Here is a 24914-nt window from a genome sequence, read left to right as displayed (position 1 = left end):
ACATTGTGATCAAATTAGGCTAAAATTAACTGGAGTAAATTAAGAATACCCGTTTTTTTTCATCTGCTTCCCTTTCTTTTCTGCCACAGAGTCGCCTCTGGGTTCGCTCATAATGCTCTGTGTTGATTGCGGTACTTGACTGGGCAAAAAGATACGGAAAGCGGCAACGACCCATTTCTCTGGTTTGCCTCTGCGTGAAATCTGCATTCGCATCTCCCTCTCGCTCATCCGCCTCCTCCTGCTCGTCCGGTGCCGAGCCACAACGCTCCAGGGCAGGACCCAAACCTCCGGCGTTTGCAGCCCCCTCGCACGCTTTAATAAGCTTTAGCTTTGCTAAAGGCTCTGCCGGAGTCTCTCCTGCCCGGAGAGCCGGCTCAAAGCGCTCGTCGCACGCTTCGTGTTCGGGGCCTGGGTTTGCTCAGAGCGATAGCAAGAGGGGTGGATTTCCCCCAGCGATGCTAAACCCAGCGCTCGCTTGCACTTAAGACGCGCCTTAATGAGTCCAAAGCGAAGGCTGGCGCTCAGCGTTAGGAAGAATGGCGCAACGAGGCAGTTGGAGACTTTTTTTAATAGCTACGGGCCAAACAAAATAATCATCAGATGGTTCGAGGGTTTTTTTTTTTCTTTCTTTCAAACCAAACACAATTATTGGTGAGCGGAGTGTGGTTTCGGGAGGACTGGCTCTGGCTGTGGGTACCCAGCAAGTAGCTGATGCAAACACACTTTTGGCTGTGGCAGCGTGGGATGGGTTACGTGGATCGTGGCTTTGCTTCTCCTGAGGAGGAGCCTGAATCATCCTAAATAATAGTCTAGCAGAGGATGGTGGAGGTAATGAATAATATAAATTATCCTTCCAGTTAAAATTCATGAATTTGACAGGCTTTGCAAATTGCATCTTATTACGGATTCACCAGCTTCTCCACCTTTACTCGATCGCCTCATCCCTAATCCTCCAGGTCAAAGTCGCGCTGAACATCGGGGTCCCTTATCGCGTCTTTGGCAACTCCTGGTTTTTCCCTTAATCCGGGAGCTCCGCCCTCGTCCTGGCTTAACACTTCCTAGGCCGTGTCTGCAGGCTGAACCTCCATCCTGGCAGCTCCACTGTGAACGTTAATTCCCAGTCGGCCCCTCGATGGGCAAAACCAGTGCAGTGACTGGTAGTGCTCCTGCAGGGCTGAGGATGCTGTTAATAGAGGCCGTGCCGTCCGCGTCTGAGGGAGGCAGACACAGGGCATGCTTCAGATGGGCATTGGGAAGATGCTTTCTACAGACGCAGTGATTGGGATGAAAGCTTTTGCAGTGAACAGGTCAAGATGCTCTCTTTTTCCTCCTTTGTTTCAGTGTTTCAGCTCACATGAAGACTTCGATAAGGTTTTAAGTTTTGTCCTCTTCTTTCTCCCACTTCTTTCCTCCAGAGAGAATGAGTGAGTTAAAATGAGGGGAAAAAATCTTCCTTTTTCAGGTTTTTTGTCATTGGAAGACTGAAAAATTCCGTATTGTCTGCCCAAAACGAAACGTTGGAGTTTCTTGTTCTTTCTGTGAAAGCGTGATGATTTCCGATGAGCTCTTTCACCTGTTTTTTTCGGTGACTGCGGAGCTGGCAGCCGGCGGGGATTCCTGCCCGCCGCTCACGGGGTAACGGAGCCGGTGCCGGAGCTGCAGGTCCCTTTGCCCCGTGGTGGCACGTTTGATCCCTCGGTAGGTGCCAGGGTGGAGGTACAGGTAGCAAGACAGAGAGGTGGAAAGGGCAGAACCACCCTCAACAGGTGTTTGTGCTGCTCCCATTCCTGCACCCCAAACATTTCCCTTCCCATGGCTCCAGCTCTTCGGAGATGGGGCTGGCGATGGTCGTGTTGGAGGATTTTCCTCCGGCAGGTCCTACCCTGGGGAATCAAAGAAGGCAAGCGAGGGTTCACTGTTCACATCGCACCTGAATATTCACGAGAGCTGCGAATTAGCCAGCTACGTCACCCAGGCCGGGCTGGGACGTCTTTCTGGAGTCCTACCTCGTTCCTCCAGCAGCCTTGTTGCGGTGAAGGAGAAAATTAACAGTGCTTTTTGCTTCAGGGACAATTCTTTCATGCAAATCATTTTTGGAAACTGGCAAGTGTTGAGGTTCTTTATTTGCAGAAAGCACGTGGGGTTTGTTGGGAAGAGGAGGCCATCTCAAGCCAGGTTTCTAACCCGATTCGTACCGTCCCGGGCACCATGGAGGGTCTAAAAGAGAAGAAATCAAACCCCCTCCAGGCATGGCAGAGCCAAACCCCTGCGTAAGGTTTTCTCCCTACCCTGTTTCTCAGCCTGCCTTTGCATTAGTGCAGCACAACAAAGAGTTAATTGAACTGGTAAAAAAATAAGCCCAGAGCAGAAGCAGCATCCTCCTTTTCTCCATTGTAATGAGTCATATGTTTTCTTAACGTATCCCTGCTCCTTTCGCCGCTCTCCTGACCTCTCCGCGTTGCCGCACACCCCGTTCCTGGTTAGGATCTCCAGCCGGCCTTTGTAGTGCATTGTCAACCCTAATTGCTGTCTGCTTGGGCCCGTAACGCGTACGGTTCAGCGAGGCTGCAAGAACAGAGCAAAGGAAGACAGAGGAATCAGAGTATCAATCCCTGGCTTTGCTACGATGCTCATGGCGCCGGGCATCCCTACAGAGTTCGCTGACACTCAGCCACTCCTTTTGAACAAATGAGGACGGCGAGGAGCGGTCAGGGTACGCTGGTCCCTTTCTCTTTGGGAACGCGAGAACACGATTTAGTCGGAGGCAAAATCGCCGGAGAAATAATTACAAGCCAGTTACTGACTCGGGTGAGGTGGGGGTGGCAAATGGCAATGTGACGCCGCGGTCCTAATCAGAGAGGGGCTGGCAGGACCCGGCGCGGCCAGCGTGAGCCACGGGCTGGGAAACCTCGGGGCGATGCCGGAGGGGCTGCTGGCCAGCTGGCCGGTGGCAGGGACCTGCGGGGAGGAAACCCAGAGGCTTAGAAGGATCCTCTTGTGTTTTCTGCGCTGCAACCCAGCACGGTGCTTGGTTTAGCCCTGGAGGGCCCGAGTGTTGTGACCGATATCAGGACTAAGATGGCAGCTGGCACTTGTTAATATCTAATAAGAGGTAAAAGCGGCACCCGTTGCCTCGGCATGGTCCAAATACGTTGGTGACTTGAGACTGGGACCGTGACTCCGTCGTTTCCCTGCTCTCGCAGAACAGCCCTACTCATCTGAACTTGCAGCGTAGTCCTGCCCGCGGCGCCTCCCAGAGTTGCGCTCCCCAAAAACCAGCGGCAGTCCAAAATTTCCCGTGCAGATCGGGTTTTTCCTCACTTGCGTGGCTGCAAATGGTGTGAATTGGCCAGCAGCGCTGCAGCCGGGGCTCCGGCACGGTGCTCGTCTGGGGTGGGATGCGGTGGGGACAGCAGGTTGAGCAGATGCGGGGACCGTGCAGGCAGCGCCCCGACGATGATTGCGATGGGGACGTGTCCTTGGTAGGCAAAGAGAAGGAGCGTGGCCAAGCCTAGAGCTGAGCAGCCCAAAGTAAAAAGCTCCTTGGTGTTTCTTTTTTCTTCACAAACAGTCCCCAAAGCAAGCTCTGACGCAAGCACGGCTGTTTGTGGATGCGTATAACCCTTTTTATTTGAGGCTAGGGCTTGTTTGTGAACCTGCTGCTTCGAGGCACGAGGATGAATGCCGTCGCAGGGAGGCTTAGAAATGACTGCAATGCACAAGAGGCACTCCAGAATCAGATGTCAGGTCCCCAAAGCCTTGAGACTGTGCCAAGAAGCGAGGGAATTTCTAGTGAAAATAAAAATGCTTTGCCTCTGTTATTGGTGGAGCATCCCAGGGTCAAGTTCTGAAGCTTTGCAGTACCGAGGACTAGAAATGTGTTGGTTTTTCTGTGATGAAAGGCTCCGCTCCTCCTCTCTTCAAATCGACTTAGGATCTGGGCTGTAAGAAAAGCGAGAAATGATGCGACAAGCGCGGCACAGCTGCTGTGGATTTGGTGACGCTGAGTTAGCTGGCAGATGTTCGCTGCCCATCCCTCCACCCTGCAGAAGCTGAGCAAGGCGTTGCCTCTCTCCAAAGCAATCCGAGACCCCCGGGAGCTCCCTCGGCAATGCCGATAGACCCCATTTCTGGGAAGGGGATGACTTGCTAGGCACGCAGCTGTACCCCGCGCTCACTGACCCCTCTCTGGGGCGGGAAGCAGAGCTGAAGGCGAAGGGACCTCCTTGTTCGAGGTCGTTTTGCCCAAACCGCCATGCCCAGCACCCGCCGGGTGCCACCAGCCTGGGACCAGCACGGGGCTCCTGCCCACAGGCGATTCAAGAGCCAAGCCACCTTCCCCTCCGCAACCCCTTCCTCGCCATCTGTCCTTCCGTGGTCCCCCTCCTCTGGTGTCAACACAAGCTTAATGAAAAAGCAGCAGATGTTCCTTTGATTTCAATTTACTCAAGATTTTAACCTAATGCAAATGGTATTTTGCATCCAGCTGCGACGAGGCAGTCTGGGCCGAGTCCCCGCATCCCTGCTTGCAGATTTCCTACCTGTCTCGCTGACTTGACGGCAACGACTCCCTCCCAAAAAGCTTCTCCAGGAGGTTGTCTCTGCCAGGCCTCGGGAGCAGCTCTGCCCTCGTTCAAGCTGTGCAAAAGGACTCGCGGCAGCTCCTGCGCGCTGGCGAGGCAGCGGTGGGATCCGTGAGAGAGCATCGTTTTGGCCCGGGTGGAAATTTTTCTGTGTGTTTTGGAGATTTCTCATGAAACGGAGTAATAATTGAGAGGGAGAACAGTCAATAGTGAGTAATTCATCTGCCAGATTTAGCTTAGCTTTCCCCTCTAGGATTGCAGCAAGCCAACTGCGATTTCCTGACCTTATCTCCTCTCTGAGTGGGTAAACAACAAACAAACTCTTTTGTCGCTGCCTGGAGTGGCTTGAAGATATTCACAGAGCCGGTTTGTTTGTCACCAGATGGGAAAGATGAGGCTTTCTCCTCTCCCTTGCATTTTCACTACCTGAATTCCTCCGTGTGCGGACGCAGCTCCCGCCGGCTCTTACGTGCCCGGGTGTTGCTGTTGCACCATCGGGTCTGTGACCGCCAAGGATGGGATTTTCAGGTCATGCGATGCCGCAGTCCCGGCCCGCGTTGCAGGCTCGGTAGGCTCTCCGTGCGCGGAGAGCACCCACAGCTCGCTCCCACCGCCAGCTCAGGCAAACCCTCCACCGCTGACATCCTTCGCTCAACAACTCTCCATCTCCCGAAGGACTTTGTACCGTTCCCAGCCGTCGGGACCAAAGATCTTCAGCGTGGGAGGTATGAGCTCAGGGAAAGCACAAACGCATCACCTATCTTCGCCGCTTTCCGCTTCCCCAGGAAAGGGAGACAACCTTTTTTTTCCCCTGCATAACATGAATAAGTGCTCTGCAGAGGCAAAACTATCGTTTGCCTCTGCCTGGGCTACTTTTCAGAACATTATGGTGGTCTGCAGACCGAAAAAGGCATGGCACTCCAGCCTGCAAATTGTGCTAGTCCATACATCTCCTCTTCATGGAGACCCCTGCCTCCCTCCCGCTGGAGTCCTGCAAGCCGGTAACGGGATGAGGATGGGCAGAAGGGGAAGGAAAATCCTCATTCACTGGAAAAACACCCCCAAATTCCCCCCCAGAGCAAAGCGTGGGAGGAAGAAGCATGGCCGGCGTGGAGCCCATCAGAAATCGCAGCCTCATTACAAACGGTGATCCCCTGACACGGAGCGGCAATTTACAGGCACCATTAGCCTACGCCAGAGACGGAGAGATAGCGAGAATGTCCTATTTTCCGTGCCTCCTGTATGCCACACGATTCATGAAGGATAAAAATAATTAGCCAGAGTGTCTCAGGGATGATCGGCAAGCGCCTGGGGGCTGGGAGTTCCCCCGATGTGCCGTCCTTGCCTCCAACGCTTCGAAGGCGAAGGAGAAAACCTTGCTGGGAGGCCGGCTGTGCGCGGTGAGATGCTGCCGGCTCCGTGGGAGCAGGCTGGGCAGAAGGGAGCTCTGCCCATCGCTCCTGCCTGCGTCTACAGGGCTGGTGTGGGATGCTGCCCCTAAATCTGCGGCCGCCGGGGCGGGCCGGTCCCGCGGGGACAAGCCGGGCTTTGGATCTCCCTTCTTGCAGCGGGCAGGACTTGGCTCCCGCCGTCTCTTCCCTCCCCAGCCCTCCCTCGTCCACCTCTGAGTGGCTTCTCTGCTTTGGAGCCTCATGAATTTTTCAGTTAATTATTAGGCTCGCTAAATTGCACCGTCGGGCTGTTGTTAATAACGGAGGGGGTTCAGGGACAGTCTGGGAACTGGTGGCAGTGCGGCGGCACGGGGACAAGCGGGGAGCGAAAGAAGGAGCTTTGCATCGCTCCCCTGCCTCCCAAGCCCACGCACCCAGCCAGGACCTCATCGTTCCCAGTTTCCCCAGCAGCCAACACTCGGGTCCCCCTTTTCCCAGCTTTCTGCCTCTCCTTGCTCGCTCTCCACCCTTTAACGCGCCGCCTCCGGGCCGACGCGCCCTGCCTGTCTCTCTGCTCATTAAGGCACAGCTAGTCTCAAAATGAGGGCTCGTGAAGTGATGGAGCCAGTGGCTTTCCAGCACAGCCCTCTGTGTCCAGAGCTGGGTGACGTTTTTCCCCATCGCCGAGGAGTTCACCGGGGGTTATTTGTTGTGCGAGTCGAAGCTGGCAAGGCGTTTTGGCTGGGAAAGGGCAGCAGAGGCATTTGCGTTCCTGAAAGCATCCACACGTTTCACAGGAGCCTTCCTGAAATGACAGGTTAGGCATGGGAAAACCCAAAACGTCTGTTTTGACATCTTCCAAACATCCCTTTTTGTGCTAACTCAGCACGTCTTGTTCAACAAAACTGGCCTGAATTCCTAAGCAGCATTCCCTTCCCATTCAGCACAGCCCGAGCTTCTCTCCCGCCTTCCCCCCGCAGCCGCAGGGCAGCCATCGCAGCAAACCCCTGCCCGCCCTCCGCGCCACGTCCCTCGGACAAACCGACTTTGTGCTTTCTCATCTCTCTCTTCCCTTTCCTTTCTCCCCATCATCCGACGGCAGCCGGGACCCGAGTGATTAAAACCTCAGGAGGCAGGAGCGGGACTTTGATGGATGCTTTTGGTAATGCCGGTAGCATCTCTATCTGTACGCCCTGCCGGGGAAATCCATCTTCCCCCGCGCGAGAGCTATCGCAGCGTAACGCCAGGGCTCCCGGCAGCCCTCGGCACGTGCCCGGCCGCAGGAGCGTTGGTGCCGATGGGACGTGCCGAGCATTTTAAGCGGCCTCCCCGCTGCGGTGGGAGGCAGGTCCAGCCCTCCTCGCGGCGATGCCGTGATGGGACAGCTCATGTCCCGTCCCACGCGTGCACCGGGGATGTCCGACTGCCGGGGGTCCAGGAATGCATCCCGACCCCTTCGGCTCTGCGCTGGGCGTTAAAAAAATAGCCAGAAAAAGTAGCTGTGGCTGAGGTTGGCCAGGCATCACCTACAGCTTGTGCTGTCTTTGGCTGTATCGGGAAGAGATCCAAACCAGCTCGGAGTCGGGGGGCTGTCGCATCCCGCGAGCCTTGGGGCTCCAACATGGGCCAGGGCTCCTGTGCTTGTGTTTATTCTTCTGTTAGCATTTATGGATTTATTATAGACTTCTGTTAATGCCTTTGGGATGCGTTTGTGGGTCAAACTGAATGAGAGCTCCTCATGCGCTCAGTGGTTTTGGATAGTGGGAATAATGGTAGAGCCCCTCAAAATGGATCCCCCCTGAGGAAGGAAAAGCTGATTTAACAAAAATAGCATCACCTCCCACCTTGTTCTGTGTCCTCTGGGACTTCTGTGCTGCGGCTGACTGGGGTCGTTTCTGCTCGGACCTGCGATAAAACCGAGCACAGGCTTGGTGAGCAGATACCTCGGGCGGCGGGAGCTGAGATGTAGTTAGTGCTGTCCTGGCTGCGTCGCCTTGTGCGGGTGTTACCAGGGGATAAATGGTCATGTCTCCAGTCTAAGGAGGAGAACAGACTTAAGGGAGTTGCCTCTTTCCAGCCCATAACATTTCGGCGATGTTAGATGGAAGAAGGATACCTAGAACTGCGAGAAAAGAAAAATCAACCGAAAACTCAGAAGGAAACGCGGCTGTTTCTGCCGCAGGACCTCATGGGAGTTGTCATTCAGACACCTTGCGCCCGCTCCTCTTCGCTTTCCTCGCCTCATTGCCCAGGTCAGGCCGAACCTGCTCGGATGCACCACCACCCGCGCCCTCCAAGAGGAACGGGAGTCCCTGACCGAAAGGTTTCCCCCGTTGACGTGTTGTTGCCTTTTTGCTATTGAGTCCTTAAGTAAAAAAGAATAAAATTCCACCGCTGCAGACATTTTCCCTGAAACGCTCCATCAGTCAAAAAAAAAGAAAAGAAAAAAAATCAATATCCTATTTAGAAAAAAAACAGTTGGGAGCAGGTTTTGGAGCAGCCCTAGGTGTTACCTCCCCAAGAGTAACAGCGGAGAAAGGGAATGCCGCGTCCTGCAGCGAAGCGAGCGGAGGGCTCCGGCACCTCACGAATTACACGTCCTCACCCCAGCAAGCCTACGAGCACCTCCCGCGCCTCGCTATTTTACCGTTAACAGTTGCCGAGCTGTGAACTGCTTCTAAAGCAAAGCACCTTTGGAAATCAGTTTACCGGGGGTGGTAGGAAACGGTAACGTACCGTTTTCTTCCGTGCGCGTCAGGGGCCGGCGGGCAGGACGGGCTGGGAGGCTGCAATTAGCTCAGCTTGTTTGGTTAGCTCTTCCTTCCCACGCTCTACCGCTCCCTTTTCTCTTCACCATCTTCCTTTCACCTGGTCTTCTCCCACAAACCCAACCCTTTCTATTAAGGTTGCCATCATTTTTAAAGGGCTGAAGCCCAGGGAACCTACCCATTGCTTTATTTCTCTTAAAATACCCTTTTAGTTTGTATTTTTTTTAAGCTGCACATGCACTTCTCTCCCTAAGGATGGGGTGACACCTCTCCTCTCAGAGAAAACCCCTTGAAAAACACCGAGACCCAGCAAAACCAAAGCTGTTATTCTCTAGATCCTTCTGTGGTGGCTCTAAGCAGGCACCAGGAAGGATTCCTGCCATCGCAACCCAAGCTTCCTACTACTATGCAATTTGCAGGCTATCAGGGCAAGCTGTATGAAGGGGTCTGGCTCTGGGGGGATGCCTTCAAAGAGGGGCCCTGAGAGTGAACGGCAGCCTGGGGGAATTCCCTCTGAACAGAGGTTTCAAGACTTGGGTAATTTATCTTAAAAAGGGGATTTGCTAACGGTTTATGCAAGGATGAATGACCCCAGGAAAGGCTGCGGGACGGGAGGGGCATTCAAGGGCATTCAAAGTTTGTGCCTGCGAGGCCAAACCTTTTCCGTACGGCTGTGCCGCTGCCTGATAACCAGATTCGGAGCGGGCCCAGACATGTGTCAATGCTGGGAACACTGTGATTGATCGTGCTCCATCCTGGAAGGGTTGGATTTTGTCTCCTTCGAAACACCTGGCCCCGGCCGGTGTCGGAGATAAGGCATTGCAGCGCATTGATCCAGCCCCATCTGATGGGTGCCGGATTCATCCGTAACGATTTGCTCGACCCTATTGCTGCCGTGGCTGAGGGAAGATCTGCAGAGCCCGTGACCTCTGCGACTTAGGGACACACGTCCCTGGCATTCAGCAAGCCCCGCATAGGACCCATCGCCTAGATAACATCATCGGTTGGTCAGCTTGTTTGATTTTTAAATGCGGAGCTGTGCACAGCACTTAAAATATAGCGGGGAGGTTGTTTTATTGTTTGCTGGGGCGGGATGCCTGGCTGCAATTACACTTTTGCACAAGAAAAGCTGCGACAGGGCTGACTTAGTATGGCGTGCCGCAGGAGTCCTGCGGGTGGGAGCGGGGTTAGGACCTTCTCCGGCACGGCAGCAGGAGGATTTGGGGTGTGAGAGGCTGCGTAAGAGATTCGGACCAGTCGTGTCAGGCAAGAAGTGTTTTCTAACCTGCCAGAGCCCCCGTGCTGGCTGCCGCAGTGGTTTTGAGTCCAGCTGCTTTGCACGGCCGTGGTACTGGGGAGACAGGAGTGAAGAATAGCGCTGACAGATCTGGGACGTGGCAGGGGATTAGCCTCTTTCCAAGGCCTCCATTTATTATTTCTGATGGTGTCTTACACCCAGGAGGGTTCGGCTGGTCCCCAGATCAAAGCTCTCCGCTCCCAGCTAACCCCTGCGCACGTCGTTCTTGTCTCGGTGCTACCAGAAGGCGAGTGCTAAGCACCGTATTTCCATCTCCCCGGTGGGTCTCCCTGGCACGAGCTGCCGTGGGTTCCTCCGTAGCAGCGGGGCCAGGGATCTGAGCAGGAAAGAGCATCGCTGAATGGGATGCGCAGCCCGTTCCCACCTGGGAAGGAGGGATCTCCAAGAACTTCCAACTGCTGACCTGCAAACAGAAGAAGTATTGCCCTGGCCTGGGCTGATAGGTGCTGGAAAGGGGTAGATTAGACATGGCTGTACTTCGCTTCCGACAGCCACAGCATAGAAATGAGCTGTAGGCAACACCCGGCATCCATCTGTCCTCTTCTGATCCTACATTAGCCCATCTCCATCCCAGACAGCCATGCTTTAAGGTTCTGGAAGCCTCTCCATCCCTCCAAACTCAATCTGGGCTGAAGTCAGGTGCTTAGCACTTGGGAGCAAGTATCTGTGCCCTAGTAGAGATGGTTCAGTTGAGATCTTCTTGTCATTGCTGCAAAGGTGAGACAGGAGCTTTCCCAGCGGTGGGCAGGTCCGACCCGACGTCTGCACGGAGAGCAGTGGCAAATCCCAGCAGCCAGATCCAGGCTTTCTGCCTCCTTCTCCAGCCCTGGGCTGGAGCTGAGAAAAGCAGTAACAGCCGGCTGCTTTGGAGGGTGGGCATGGTTTAAAAAGGAGCATGGGATAGAGCAGTGGCCTTCAAGAAAAGGAGGAGAAAAAAAGAAAAAGCATCCTTTCACCTTTAAAAAAAATAATAATAAAATCAGTCTTCCCAGACACAAAGTAGAAAAAAACCTCTTCAAATTGCAGTCTAGGCACGCCTGTGATTTCTCAATCAAGTGACAGAGTGCCCGGTGTCGGTGGGAGCAGGCAGGGCTCCTCTCCATCATCCGAGGCCAGCTCAGCCGGCCGAAACCAGGTACCTGCAAATCCCAGCTGGGCAAGGCTGAGCAATGCCAGCCAGAGAGGGGAGGGCAGAGAGCCTCTGGGACTGAGCGATGGCCTCAGCGCCGGGGCCACGACAGTGAAAATTAGCTACTGAGCTGGAAACACAAACGCCTTTTTCTTTTTTTGCCCCTGAAAACCAGGCAGGAGCCCGGAGGATTGAGGCTGGAGATGCAGCAGGGCTGGAAAAAACAAACCTCCCCTTGCAGTCCTCACCCTGCGGGGAAGGGCTGTGCCCGTCCCCGGGGGATCTCCCACCCACCGTCTTTCCTGGACATAGACTGAGATGGGGAATTCTTCCTGGTGATGCCCTCCCTGCTTTTGATACCAGGAGAGAGGGATGAGTCCTTCCCCTTCCATCTCCTTACCTTACACATTTGTTGCTTTGCTGGTGCACCAGGCTCCCAGCAAAGCCCACTTGAAGGGAAACGCAGGATTCAGCTGTGCCGGGTCTCCTGTCCCTGTAAGGGCTCAGCACTTGCCCTTAGGGTAGCACCTGCCTGTGGCTAATTAACAGAAGAGGTGTTGGCCAACAGAGGTCAAGGCATTTGCAAGGATGGATCCAGATAATTATGCCCCAATCTTAATTTAAATCCCAGTCTCCCATTTCTTCCAGCTGTGCTCTGCATCACAGAATTTTCACGGTACCTCCCGGTTTCTCCAGGACCAACAGCACCCGGGCGCTGGGGACACGTGGCCGGTGAGCACACCAGGACGATCACACAGCAGGCGTTTATTTCCAATTTGCTTGAGTGCCGTAAATTCGCACGGAGCGCGGCAGGGACCCAGCGCTCTGCAGATGAGCCCCGCTCTCGGTAATAGGCAAGCACCCCGCGTGCGGGTGAGAAGCGGGCAGGGCGGCTCCGACGGGGCTCGGGCCTTTGAACCTCGCCGAAGCAGGCAGGATTTCTCCCATCCCATCCTGCAGAAGATGAGATCTAAGAGCAGCTCCCACCAGCAGCAGCTGGCTGAAGGAGGGGGCCAGCTCATGGGGTTTGCTCCAGAGCATACTTTCTTCTCTTTTTTTATTTTTTTTTAATGAACAGTAATAATCCTCCCCCCCTCCCCTTTTTTTTTTAAACAATTTGAAAATATCTGACATACGGGAAAAATAATGAATTCCATTTTTTCGCCTGCGTTCTCTGATCTGTCAGTCTGCACCCAGGAGCCACGCACACGGGGGGAGGAGGAGGAGGCAGGGGGTACTGGCCTACATTGGCTAGGTAACGATTTTCCTGCCTATCCCCCCTTCCAGGAGAAGGTTCAGGCATGTCCTGCAGTTGAGGGGAGACAGGAGACAGGCTACGCCACCATCTTTTCCTTTAGCCCTTTGTATTTCTCTTTGTGGGTGGGTATCCGGGGTGGTTTGCGGCTGCGGTAGAGAGGGATGTGCTTGGAGGCCCTTTCTGCAGGATGGCTCTTCCCCGGTGCCCGCGGGCTCGGGGACTTCACCCGCCACGTCCCTGCTCCCTCTCCGTGCCTGCTGACTGAGAAGCCGAGCGGCCTTTGGTGGCTCCGAGACAGGTGAACGCAAGGCTGTGCTGTTTCACTTTTAGCATCACCCCCAAAGGTGTCTTAAACTGTAGCCCAAACCTCTGCCCTCCCTCCGAAACGGATGGGGGCCGTGCCCTGCTCCCAGCATGGGACTGCCGCGGTCCCAGGGCAGAGCTCGCCCGGGAGCAGGGACAAGGGGCTGATCCGGCTGGGAAAGCCTGGGATGCAGGGCGGCTTCACTTCCACCTAAGCAGACGGCATAGTCTGTGCCTCAGTTTCCCCTCTTTGAGATACGCAGTTCCCTGTGTGACAGGGGATCGTATGAACGAATTTGATTATTACAGTGGTAACAAGGCCAGTCGGGCAAATAATTTTTCCTCCCTTCCTATCCCGTCCCTCCCGACACATCTGGGAAGCTTTACCCTGCCCTGCTTCCATCCCCGACGGGCGGAATTGGAGCCATTACTCACGATTGCCACGGGTCACGCGTCCGCCTCGCTCCGTAATGGTCAGCAATACCCTTCGGTTGAAGGAGGGCCGGGGCAGCTTAGCGTAGACACAAGCAAAGCAAAACAGCTCCCTCCGAAGACTTCAGGACCCGAATTAGGGCTTGGCAGTTGACGTGATCCATCCAAACACCGACTTGACTGGGAAAATTAAATGAGGAACTGGTAAATGCAATGTATTTGCTGGGGTTGTATTTCCCTTTCAACTGGAAAAGGAAATTTTAAGTTTCTTACTCATTGCAGAGAGAATATTTCAAGTACACAATCAATACCCAGCCGGCTACCTGTCCGCCTGCAAGCGCGGCATCTGGCTCTTTATTAAAGCTTGGAGGGGTTTGCCAAAGCTTTTTTCTTCCCCTCCTATGAAAGGCTTTTTAGTAGAATACAAATGCTCAGTTATCCTGTGTCGGATCTGATCATGTTTTCTCCAAAAATGGATGCTGCCCAGAGCCAGGGCTCACAAAGGATTTCAAAAGTTTGGTTTAATTCCAATCTGACATGAAAAATCAAATATTTAAAACACTCTCTAGGAAAGAATCTGGGACCAAACCCCCTCTCAGCTTGAAAAAGCAGAGAGGGTGACAGCGATAACCCTCCACACGGCCCGGCGGGGGCTTCGGTGGGGGAAGAGCAGCCCCTCCTGGGCAGGGAGTGGGGAAGTTGAGCCGAGCTGGCGAGTTCAGGCAGAGCTTTGCTGCCATGAAATGAAGCCATCTCTGCAAAGCTTCCCTGGGTTTGAGGAATCTGCGTTCTCCAGCAGGAGAATCTGCATTCCCCCAGAGAAATCCAGCCTACTGACCCAAAGAAATCTAGAAAACATGGGCCTTTCAGTGGCTGGATGGAAACAGAGATTAATCATTAAGGGAAAAAAAAAAGGGGGGTTGGAAATATTAGCAGTGTTTCCCATGAGCTTCTTAATGTGGGGAGCGTCCCCGCGTCACGCTCCGCTGCAGAGACAGGAGGGAAGCGGGGACGCAGGTTGCTTTGGGTGCTGTCACCCCGCACCAGCTGCCCGGGTGTCCGCTGGGGATGGAGCGGAGGCATCACCGCGGGCAGCCCGCCCTCCCTCCCGCTCAGACACACACACACTGAAGTGCCACAAGACAAATAGGACCGAGAAAAAGATGCACTATTTAAACTTTCATCACTATTTTTCTCCCTGTTCCACTTGTTTCTTTTGATTTATATTTTAGCGTGTTTTCCCCAGGCTGTGCTGTTCTCCTGCATCTGTTTCCTCTCCTCCTTCGCTCAGCAGCAGCCGGGTGCCTTTCCGAGGGCACCCGCAGCTGCCCTGCATTTTTCAGGCTGTCCAGGCTCAGCTCCCTTGGGTTGGCAAGAAGAACGAGGCAGCAGAGCTCCAGCCGCAGGGCGGCGGTAGGCTGGGGAAGACGCAGGGGACACAGAGGACCTTAGACACGACATCCCCCCTCTTGCTGTCCCTCCCTGGCTGAGGAAGGGCTCTGGGGCAGCTCGTTAAGCCTCATCTATACTGCACAAACCGTGCAATTGCCATACAAGAGCCCCATCCCCTTCGCACCCTTCCCAGGGTGGGTGACCCCGCCAGGGCTGGGCACGGGAGAGCCGCAGGAAGGGTGCCAGCCATGCGGGCATCCTCCAAACACCCAGCCAGCCACCCCACGCCAACCTCGGCAGGGCCAGAGGCTGGCAGCACACGGGTGGGAGGCTGTACGCTTTGAAGCGATGCCAGTGTTGGCACCGCAGCCAGCATGGCCTCTGTACATCGAGTGTGCAACACGGACTGAGTTTTTGCAGCCTGGCTGATGTAGGGAAGGAGGACACAGGCAGCTTTGCCGATTATTTTCCTTGCAGAAGAGCTGAACCTCATCCTGCTGAGCAGCCTGCAGACAGAAACGGTCTCCAGGTTTCAGATGTAGGACGCAAAGGAAAATCTGGCCGGTCGTGCTTGGAGCAAGGAAAAATCACGCATTGGAGTCGGGACTCTCAGCCCTGCGACTGACCCCCTTTGCAAACTCGGACCACTTGCTCTGTATTGTCCCTTTTTCCTTACCTGCCAAAGCTCCTCACCTTCGATCCTAATTGCATCAGGGAGATTAGAACGAATGCATATCGAGATGGTTGAGGAGAAGATGCCATTGCAGCCCAGGATTAGGTTTCCTCCAGAGCCCAGGTCACCAAGCCCCACAGATTTGCCATAAGTCTCCAGTTAGCGCTGCCTTGAAAAACATAACCCATGACAGCACTCAGACACAGCAAAAATCTCAGCCTTTAAAGTGCTGGACAAAACCTAAGAGCCTGTTTATAGCCTTCCTAGAGCTGCTGGAAACCTGAATCCTAAATGTGTAAAGTCCTGATAAATGAAAAGCTAAACATTCATGTAGCTGTAAGCTGCTCGGCAGTGGTTTAGGCCCTCACAATTTGTAGCCTTCAGGCTCGATAATACAGTGAGATCCTAGGCAGTCTGCTGGAAAACCCCTGCCAAAACCACAATCCCTATAAGGCGATTCTCTTACCCAGCGTAGCAAGCTCCATCCTAAAAGCAGTGGTGTTTTCTAGCCCCTTTTCCTCCTCTTGGGAAGCCATCCTAGATCTTGATGAAACAGAGAACCTTCTTTCTTCCCTAGTGTCCAAATTTTCCTGCTTTTTCCCCCCCCCTCATCTCCTCCCAACCTTCCCCCAGTTCTTTCACTGCAACCAGGCATAGTCTCCCAGCCTTCATTTTTCCCAATTAAGCACGCCAATCTCTTCTGATCTCACCTGGTAGGAAAGCTGCTCTTGCCCTTTGATCAGCTCCACAGCCTTCCTCTGCATCCCAAACCCAGCTCGACATGCGTGAGAGTGGCCAAACCCACCCAAGATCTCAAGAGCATCTTGCAGAGCAACACCACCGGCCTCTGCAAAGCACCTCCAAGGCTGGCGGGGAAAGCAGGCACTGGTGTCAAAGAGGAGGCAGTTCCCTGCGGTTATCAAGAGGAGGTGATCCACCAGTCTTAAATAGAGCACAGAAATGATAGAGCAGCTAATTAACTTGCTAAACATCATTAACACCAGGCTTATTGTCAAAGTCAGACCCCCCCCAGCCTTGCTACGTTGACTGCTTGCAGAGGGCAAGCGCCTGCTCCTTTCTGGAGCAGGACAGGATCCTCCTGGGAAGGTAAGGAGACCACAGGGGCTGCAGGTTGAATCCTGCTTCTTTCACAAGCACCTTGCCAGCCAGCAAACCTGAACTCAGAAAATGCCCCAGCATGGAGCAGAGGTGGGATTTGCAAAGGAAAACACTCTCTGCAGGGTTTGTATTGCAAAAACTTCCACGCAGCAAGCAGCTGTATGCAGATCAGGGCAGCGCCTGGGTACAGTCACCCAGAGCAAGTGTACTATGATGCCCTCATCAGCTTGACTTGTCTACAAGAGGCAAACATGCCTCTTTGACAAGCCTGCGATGCGATGTCTGAATACACAAACACTTCACCGCACCAGAGCAAAGCTTCCAGATCCACCCTCGCTGCATGAGAGGGTCAGCTAAGCCAGCTGAATCCCTCCGGGCTGTCTCCCTGGGGCTCCCCACGCTTTCCTTACTGTAGAAACAAAATACAGGAGCAAACGTACCCTTGTTCAGCTTGGCTTCATCATCTTCATGGGGCCTCGCGTTCTCACCGAGCGCCAGCTCGCTGGAAGGCAGCGGGCCCCCCAGGTACTGCCAGCAACCCACTGTGGAGGGCTGGGGATGCTTTTGGTCTACACTTAGACTCAGCTTTGGGGCTAGAAAGCACCTTGCAACGGTTTGTAGCACATTGTGATCACCAAGAGCATCTTCTCGTCACTGTTATTTGCTTAGCACGCATGTAAGATGAGCCCAGAGCCTCGAGGTCTCTTAGGGAAGATGAGCAATGCATCAGCAATGCTTACCCAAGGGATCTCATTCCTCGGGGGACACGCGTGCCGAGTCTAACATCAGCTGAACATCACTCGCAGATACACGGCCCCGAGCAGTCCTCGGGGGCTGCTCACCATCTCACCATCTGCCTCTCCAGCCCAGCAGCTGGGTGGCCCTTCCCTACCGGTGAGCATTTCGGGTTGAACCTCTTAACGCTGTCCCAAGAAGAGGAGGTTTGTTACACAAACCCAGCAGCAAGGAGGTACCAGCCACAACACAAAAAAAAAAGCAGGCCGCCTTAACTAGCAAGAAGTACTGGTGGCTGGAGGGCTCTTTGCTTTCTCCACTTCCAGGAGCTGACTTCTGCCTGGAGGATCCTGTTATCTCAATAAATATTGCTGATAATTGAGGCTCTGTCTGCTCACCACAATGCTGTCCAGCTGCCGGGAGCATTTAGAGACAGTGATGTTATTTCTTAGCCTAAGCTGCAGCGTTAGCCTGGGGTATTAGTTCGGTGCTGAATAATTCTGCATGGGCTCATTGATTAATCATACGGTTAAGTCTTGCAGGACAGGACTGTATGCAAGAAAGCCTCTAACTAGCCAACTAATTTAAGAAGTTGGTGAATGCACAGCCCAAGAGCGCACACATTTATTTGTATTTCTTTATGCTGATGGGCTGTAAAAGAGGCTTTTCCCAAAGCACTCCAAAGGGCAAGGAGCAGAGACCCCAAGCTGTCCTTGCTTGTCCAAGCAGCCCACAGCTATGGAGAACAGATTAATGCCTGTCCAAGGCTGGTTTAAAAATGTCAGCAAGCCCTCTGTTTTGAGAGAAGAAAATCAAGGTTTTGATGGGGAGCAGTTTGTCATTGTTTCTTTGGAAAGTTGTGTCTGCAGCAAAGACAAGAACAGTTCCCCCGCTGAGGTCCTGAGTGCACCGTGAGGAACGGGAGACCTTAGCTCATAGAATCCTTTAGGTTGGAGAAGACCTTGAAGAGCATCAAGTCCAACCATTAACCCAGCACTGCCAAGGCCACCACTAAACCACGTCCCCAAGCACCACAGCTCCCCAGCTTTTAAATCCCCCCAGGGATGGGGACTCAGCCCCTGCCCTGGGCAGCCTGGGCCAGGGCCTGACAGCCCTTTCGGGGAAGAAGTTTTTCCCAATACCCAACCCAAACCTGCCCTGGCGCAGCTTGAGGCCGTTCCCTCTCGTCCCATTGCTTGTTCCTGGGGAGCAGAGACCGACCCCCCCGGCTCCAGCCTCCTTTCAGGCCGTTGAAGAGAGCGATGAGGGCTCCCCTCAGCCTCCTCTTCTCCAGGCTGAGCCCCCCCAGCCTTGTGCTCCAGCCCCTGCCCCTGCCCCAGCCTCGCTGCCCTGCTCTGGCCACGCTCCAGCCCCTCCATGGCCGCCTTGGCCACCTGGGCACACTGCTGGCTCGTACTCACCTCCCACCCTAGAAGGCCTCAGTGCCATGTCCATGTGGGGATCATCTGTCTGGACCCCCACCCCAGAAGCCGCTGCATGTCATCCATCTCTCCAGCTCATTCCTACTCTTGTGGGCTTGAGCCATCATGGATCCCTTCTCTTCCGTTCTCTTTTTAAACTTTCCAGGCATGTAAAGGTTAACTCCCTTTTCTTTGCTGTCAGGAATAAACCCCCCCCAACCCCAAACAACTCTTCCTATTTATATCCCTGAATTAATCAGAAAGGCTAGCACTTCTGCATCTACATGATTAAAAATTAGGAGACCAGATTCTGTAGTGGTGCCTTATAATAATAACCAATCCTGGGAGCACAGTGGATGAATAATGGATCATGGCTCTACGCTACTGGCTTCTTGCTTTCCCTCCTTTCTTCTTCTCCTCTTTTTATCTTTCATTCTTCTCTTCCTCCTCCTCCTCCTCTCCCAGGGTGGAGTTTGAGTTTGGGGAAGGAATACATCCATCCTTCATTTTGCAGAAGTTAGAGCTGTTGGGAGACATTGCTGATTCCTATTCATCAGACCCCAAGCAGATCCCCTGGTTAGCGAGCCTGGAGACCATCAATAATTCATGGCTACATGAACAACTGCGGGATGATAACCACTTACTTGGGAAGACGTAATCAGGACCCATTCTCTCTCCTTCTCATCTCCTTAAGCAGCTCCCCAAGTCTTGCTGCTAATTCAATAGAGAGAAACAGGAGCAAAATGGGTTAGAAAACAAGGTTTTCTGGCACAAGTGGTTCCATGCGTGAGGTTGTTCCTTGCCCCATGTCCCCTAGGTTTCATGGGCAGCTAAGGGACAGGCCGGACTGCTTTGAAGGGCTGATGTTAAGCCAGTGATTACAAAAAAATATCCTTCAGATGTCAGCCAGCGGGACAGGACACCAGTCAGGAATGTTAAACAACCCACCGTGAGAGGCCCTTCATTTAATTCCGAGATGCTCTTCAGAGAAAGGCTTGTGGGTTGGTTTTTTCCCCTGCTCCACAAGATGAATTTCCAATATTTTACAAGCTGAGGTCAAATTCAATTAATAGCTTCAGTGAGGGGAAAACACACTATTGAAAAATGTCATTTTTTTTAAAAAACAGTATAAACTCACCCAATGCAGGGGTTGTTGTTTAAAAAGTGGAAAGAAATACTTCCTTAATAGTTAAATAACATCAGAATTCAGGAGAATTTTCCACATTTTCATATTCAGGGGCTGACACATTTCGACTAACCCAAACCACAGATTTTTTCACTTTTTTTTCTACTCTTGTACCCTGAAAAAATGTACATTTTGGATCCATGTAGAAAAGCTTCCCCCGCCCCGGTCCCTGGGTTCCACCCACTGAGCTGAAAAATCCCATTACTCACGGCGTTTGGCAGATGTGTATGTGACCAGCCTTGTGTGCAACCAGCACATCTGCCTTGCCTACAAATCCTCTGCCGATGCAGGCAGCCACCTTTGAATTGTCAGAGAACATAATCCCTTCCCATCTCCCGAATTCAACCCGGCACTGGAGGAGCCAGTGAGGAGTTTTTAAATATTTCTCAGCCAGCTAAAACGCCGGGGCAGCTCAGGAGCAGAAGCGGAGACATGCTTGGGGATTTCAAAGCCCAACTTCAACATTCTCTTTGCACAGCTCAGCCTGGTGCCAGCCAGCTCGGGGAGAGGGAAACAGCACCGACTTTAACAAAAGCAGCTCCGCTTTGGTGGAAAAATTGGCTGCATCCCCTCGGTAAGGATGCTGAAGGGTAGGAGGCTTTCGCCGCCTGCTCCTGAGCTGGGTGTGAAGCAGCAATTTCTTCCTACACCCTTTGCTGGCACGAGCTCTTCTGCTCGGGCAAGAGGGGCTGCAACGGGGATGCCTTTCCACTGCGTCCTCTGCATTTCTGCTGGCTTCCCAATGCTGCAGGGGCCCCAAGAGCTCCTGAAACAGGCCACGAGGTGGCCGGGCGACACGTCTGTCTCTAGCAAGACCTTTGGTTGCCCAAAGGATCTGGTTGGGAAGAGCTGGACTGACAGCTGTAGACCTCTCCCATCTTCAGAGCAGGTCTTGGCTGGAGCTGACCCAGCCAGGGTAGCGGAGATGAAAGGTCCTCACTGCAGGATGAGAGGGCAGCCCCTCTCTCCAGCTGAATTTCCCATCTCTCACCATGCTGGGGGTGTTCAGAGATGCCAGGCTTCAAGAGCTACTCACAAAAGAGGCAGCCGCGCTCAGGTGCCCCTCGTCTCCTGCTTCCCATCCATCCTTGTCGCTGGCACAAAGAGCTTCCCCACACAAGAAAGAGATGCCCAGGGGCTGTGTGATACCAGCAAAGCCGCGTCCTGTAACGAGGACGCGGCCTCCCACAGGCTGTCGGGCTGAAGTGGTTTCAAAGGAAGGTTGAGATCTGAAATGTCTCCTTGACATCCTCGGCAAAATCTGCTTTCAGAGGGAGACGCTTAAAAAGACTCGGCATGGCGAGAGGGAGTCTGACCGAATGAGAGGAGTTTCACAGCCTTTTGTGCAGCGAGACGGCAGCGCAGGCGACGAGCAAAAGCAGCAGGGAAATCAAAGCAGGGCAAGGGAGCGCTCAGGGGTTTCTCCATCCCTCTGTGATGGAGGGTTGGCAAGGGAGCCCTCTTCAAAGGCAGGCAGGCTGGAAACCATGCTCCTGACACCCGTAATAAGCTGTTTTCTCCCCCCCGAGTGCAATAGGTAACAGTCTGAACCCAACTCCCCTGCCCTTCTCCTCCACATCACGCTCACCTACCTTCCAATTTGCAGTCAGAGGAACAGGGGTCAGACCAAAGCCCCTCCGAGCCCCGTGTCCAGCAGCAGCCAGCTATCATTGCCTGGGGAGAAATAGAAGAACAGGGATGTTTCCTGCAAATACTCACCATCCTCCCAGAGTCTGCAGCTCAGGGACATCCTGGGCCAGAGGTGTTTGAGTATTTAGTAGCCCTCGGTGGATTTCTCTACCACAGACTTGATTTCTCATATTACTGCAAAGCTCCAGCGGCTACCTGGCCCACGTCCCCTCTCAAACTCCAGCCAGTTTCTGCCGCTGCAGTTCAAATCTGGGGCACAGCTTCCATGTGAGCAGCAAAAGGCAAGCCGGCTGTAACGTGGTGAGATGGGGTTGCACGCTGCCACAGCCCCACCAAAGCCAGCCACGGAGGTTTGAGAGGTCACAGGCCAGTCCTGGCAGCCCAAACCCCACAGGTAACTCCAGGAAGGTTGGTTTAATGCTAGCAAATGACATTGTCTCCTCTGTGCTTTTTCCTTGCAGTTCCTCCAGATGATCCTGTCATTATGGGGGGGCCCATCATCAGCCTGAGAGCAGGAGACCCCCTCAACTTGACCTGCCATGCGGACAACGCCAAGCCAGCAGCCTCCATCATCTGGATGCGGAAAGGAGAAGTCATCAATGGAGCCACCTACTCCAAGGTGAGGCAGGACGGGGCTGGGGACACACGCTGTGCTCTTCCCTGGCTTCAGAAAGGTGTGCCAGGCCTGGCACTACTCTTCACACAGCCCCAGAACATCTCGGGCAGCGCCTTCAGCTCTGCAGAGCTGAGACTCTCACCCTCCATCACCCCGTACAACCTTCCCGATGGAGAGGCTGGACGGAAAACAGTCAGGAAGATGCAAGTGAGAAACTAAGCTGTCACCAAAGTGGGCTCTGCTCTGAATTTGGCTGGCCCTTTGTACCCTCTCAAAGCTTATAATTGCCTGGCATGCCCCCTTGTCCCCCCAAAATCCCACCCGGGTGTGGTGTTAGTATTGCGTACAGCACTGGCCTTGGCTCTGGCAGAACCTCTGGATCGAAAGGTGGTTGCAGTGACATATATTCCCTCCTCCAACTGCAATCTTCCATGAAGAATTGTCAGGGTTGTTGGCATTTTTTAATTTAAACAGAAAGCCTTTATTGGGTCATAAAGGAAAACATCAAAGAGCAATCAACAGCGTGCTCAGAATGGGTACCCACACGTTCTCCTGTTTATAGATGCCTGATGTCTGGTAAGCGCTAAAGATTCAGTAACATTTGACGTTTCTAATGAAAATTTCTAAAGAACAAAATTTGAGACATAAAATGGGTCAGTTTGCAGCCATTTGTAACGCAAGCAAACTTCAAAGTCAGGAGTCAAAGGCATCCCTCAAGCTCCTGAAGATCTTTTAATAAACATTTCACCCTCTGCTACCACTGTGAAGCCTCCACCCAGCTTCATTCCAGCAACATCCCCATCCGCTTGGAAAAGCGGAGGAGCCAGAACTCCCTCCTCTCCTCCTCCCTGCCACTCTGCAGAGCACACCGATAGCTCAGCTGGAGCTGGGCTGCTTTCTTGCAGCTGCTGGGTGTGAACAGAGGGGAAAATTGCCCCCTCTCCCTGCATGCAATGCAAGAGGCAGCACTAATTAAAGCCAGAAAGAACTGACCTCTCCCTCTCTCAAATCAAGTGGAATTAATTAAAATCCAGGCCATTGACATGCAGTTGTTTATAACTTATTCTCTTCCACCCAAGCCTTCCTCTCCACTGCAGACTGCTCAGACCTGCCCCAGGGGAGCCAACATTAAGCCCTTTCCCTTTCAGACCCACAAGTAATGGGTATCGGAAAAGAAAGAACACCCCTCCTTTATTTTTCTTTAAAATATTTCCAAGAAAAAGATCTTCTGAAGCAGAGCTTTCAGGCTGCAGCTCCACCTCATACACAGTACAGAGATTTCCATGGCATTTTAAGCAGCTGTCAGGGATGGTCTGGAGGGGGAGTCCTGTTCTGCGTGGGGGAAGCACCTTCCCCTTTTCTCGGGGTCAGAGGGATGGTGGGGACCCATCTGGTGATGGGGGACCTCGGTTTCTCCTGACTTACTGGAGATTTTCATGAGGCACTTCCACAAACGCTTCCCTGCCACAAGCAGGGAAGAGCGATGCTCTGGGGCCGGGCACGCACAGGGGGGTCAGCCAGCACCAGCTGCATCAGAGCTTATCACCCCAGGCACCACAGTCCCCACACATGCACGAGGAACCCTAATGTGGCCATTTCTGTGACTGTCTTAACTTTGTGAAACATAAAAAAAAGAAAAACACCCCTCAGAAAAACAAACAGCCAATTTCAGCTGTTTTTTGAATGGGAGGTTTTGATTTTGGGGGGTCTGAGAAACCTTTCCCTTTTGAGGCTCCCTTTAAGATCACACCTCAGTTTTTCTCTTTCTGCTTTTTCAATAAAACTAAAGCCCAACTCAGATTTCATTTGCTCCAGATATTCCAGTCAACCAAGAAGAAACGCTGTCCAGGTTACTGATTGCCTGAAACCATTTATACCAAGTAATAATTTCTTTATTTCTCTAAATTTCCAATCCACCAGCTGATTAATACGCAGCCCCCCGCAATCACAGCCAGGCAGTATAGAATAGCCACAGCTGGCCAAAAACCCCCATACTCACCCCAATCCCTATTGAAGGGGACAGGGAATGGTCCCTATAGCCATAGGGGGTGTTAGAGGATCCTGCAGGGTTCGGAGGCCGACCCAGAGCTCAGGGGTACGCTGGGAAGGTCCTACCCAGGTTTGGGGTTCACCACATCCTCAGCAGCAAAAGCAGGGCTGTTCCAAAAGGGAAGGGCACACAGGGCAGCATCCTTACCACCAAGGGCACAGCACCCGTGGAGCAGAGCAGGTTTGGTGGTCATAGCAGGGTCAACCACAGCACAGCAATCTCCAAAAAGTCCATACTAATGAGACAGCTCTGAAGCCAAGCCAGAAAACCCAACCCACACCAGCAGAGCCAGAGCTTAAATACAGCTCCTGGGTGATGAGCTCTTGGGTAGAGGCCCCAGATGAGGTTTGTCAAGGAAATTAAGGACTGTTGGTGCGTTCAGACCCTGACAATCACGTACTGAGACGTCTTGGGCCTGCTTCTCCCCAGCTTCTGGGCTGATTGTGGTGGCAATTGCTCAGCACCGTGCCTTGTCTGGTGCCTGAGAGAGACACAAACCTATGTGCATGAACGCTGTGTCACGCTGAACCCAGGTGGTGAAAGCATTAGTCTTGCTGCCATATGTTTATAATTCAGTAAAGCATTTATCTTACATTTTGAGGAGGAAACTTGAAGGATACAGACTTAGAGAGAAAAACTGTCCGGCAGGGTCCAAAATACATAGTTACGGGATGGGTGTATCCATGGGCATTTATCAGCAGCTGGGAAAAGCTGTGTTTCTGGCATTTCTGGTCCCCGGAGGGTGTTGATAAACTGGAGAGAGGTCAGAGGAAAGCCCAGAGGATGATTAAAAGATTGAAAACCATGCAACATCTTGAGAGCCTCCGAGGGCTCAAAGCTTACCAAAGACAGGGCTACAGGGTGGCGTGACCACGGTCTGTAAGAGCTTG

At 53.2% G+C, this 24914-nt stretch overlaps 1 protein-coding gene across 1 annotated transcript in view; it reads left to right on the top strand.

Annotated features, from left to right (window-relative positions):
- KIRREL3 (kirre like nephrin family adhesion molecule 3) overlaps positions 1-24914 on the top strand; it is a gene marked incomplete at both ends in the record, with an annotated part of 334100 nt that overhangs the window by 257088 nt on the left and 52098 nt on the right. Inside the window, one exon of the mRNA XM_082330666.1 lies at positions 21820-21977. Coding sequence (XP_082186792.1) covers positions 21820-21977 — 158 coding nt within the window. The remainder of the gene's footprint in view (positions 1-21819; positions 21978-24914) is intronic.

This window comes from Platalea leucorodia (genome assembly GCF_965183815.1).
Source record: "Platalea leucorodia genome assembly, chromosome: 20".
NCBI classification, from domain to species: domain Eukaryota; kingdom Metazoa; phylum Chordata; class Aves; order Pelecaniformes; family Threskiornithidae; genus Platalea; species Platalea leucorodia.
The sequence above is the reverse complement of the archived record's forward strand: the minus strand, read 5'-3'. Positions and strand labels throughout refer to the sequence as shown.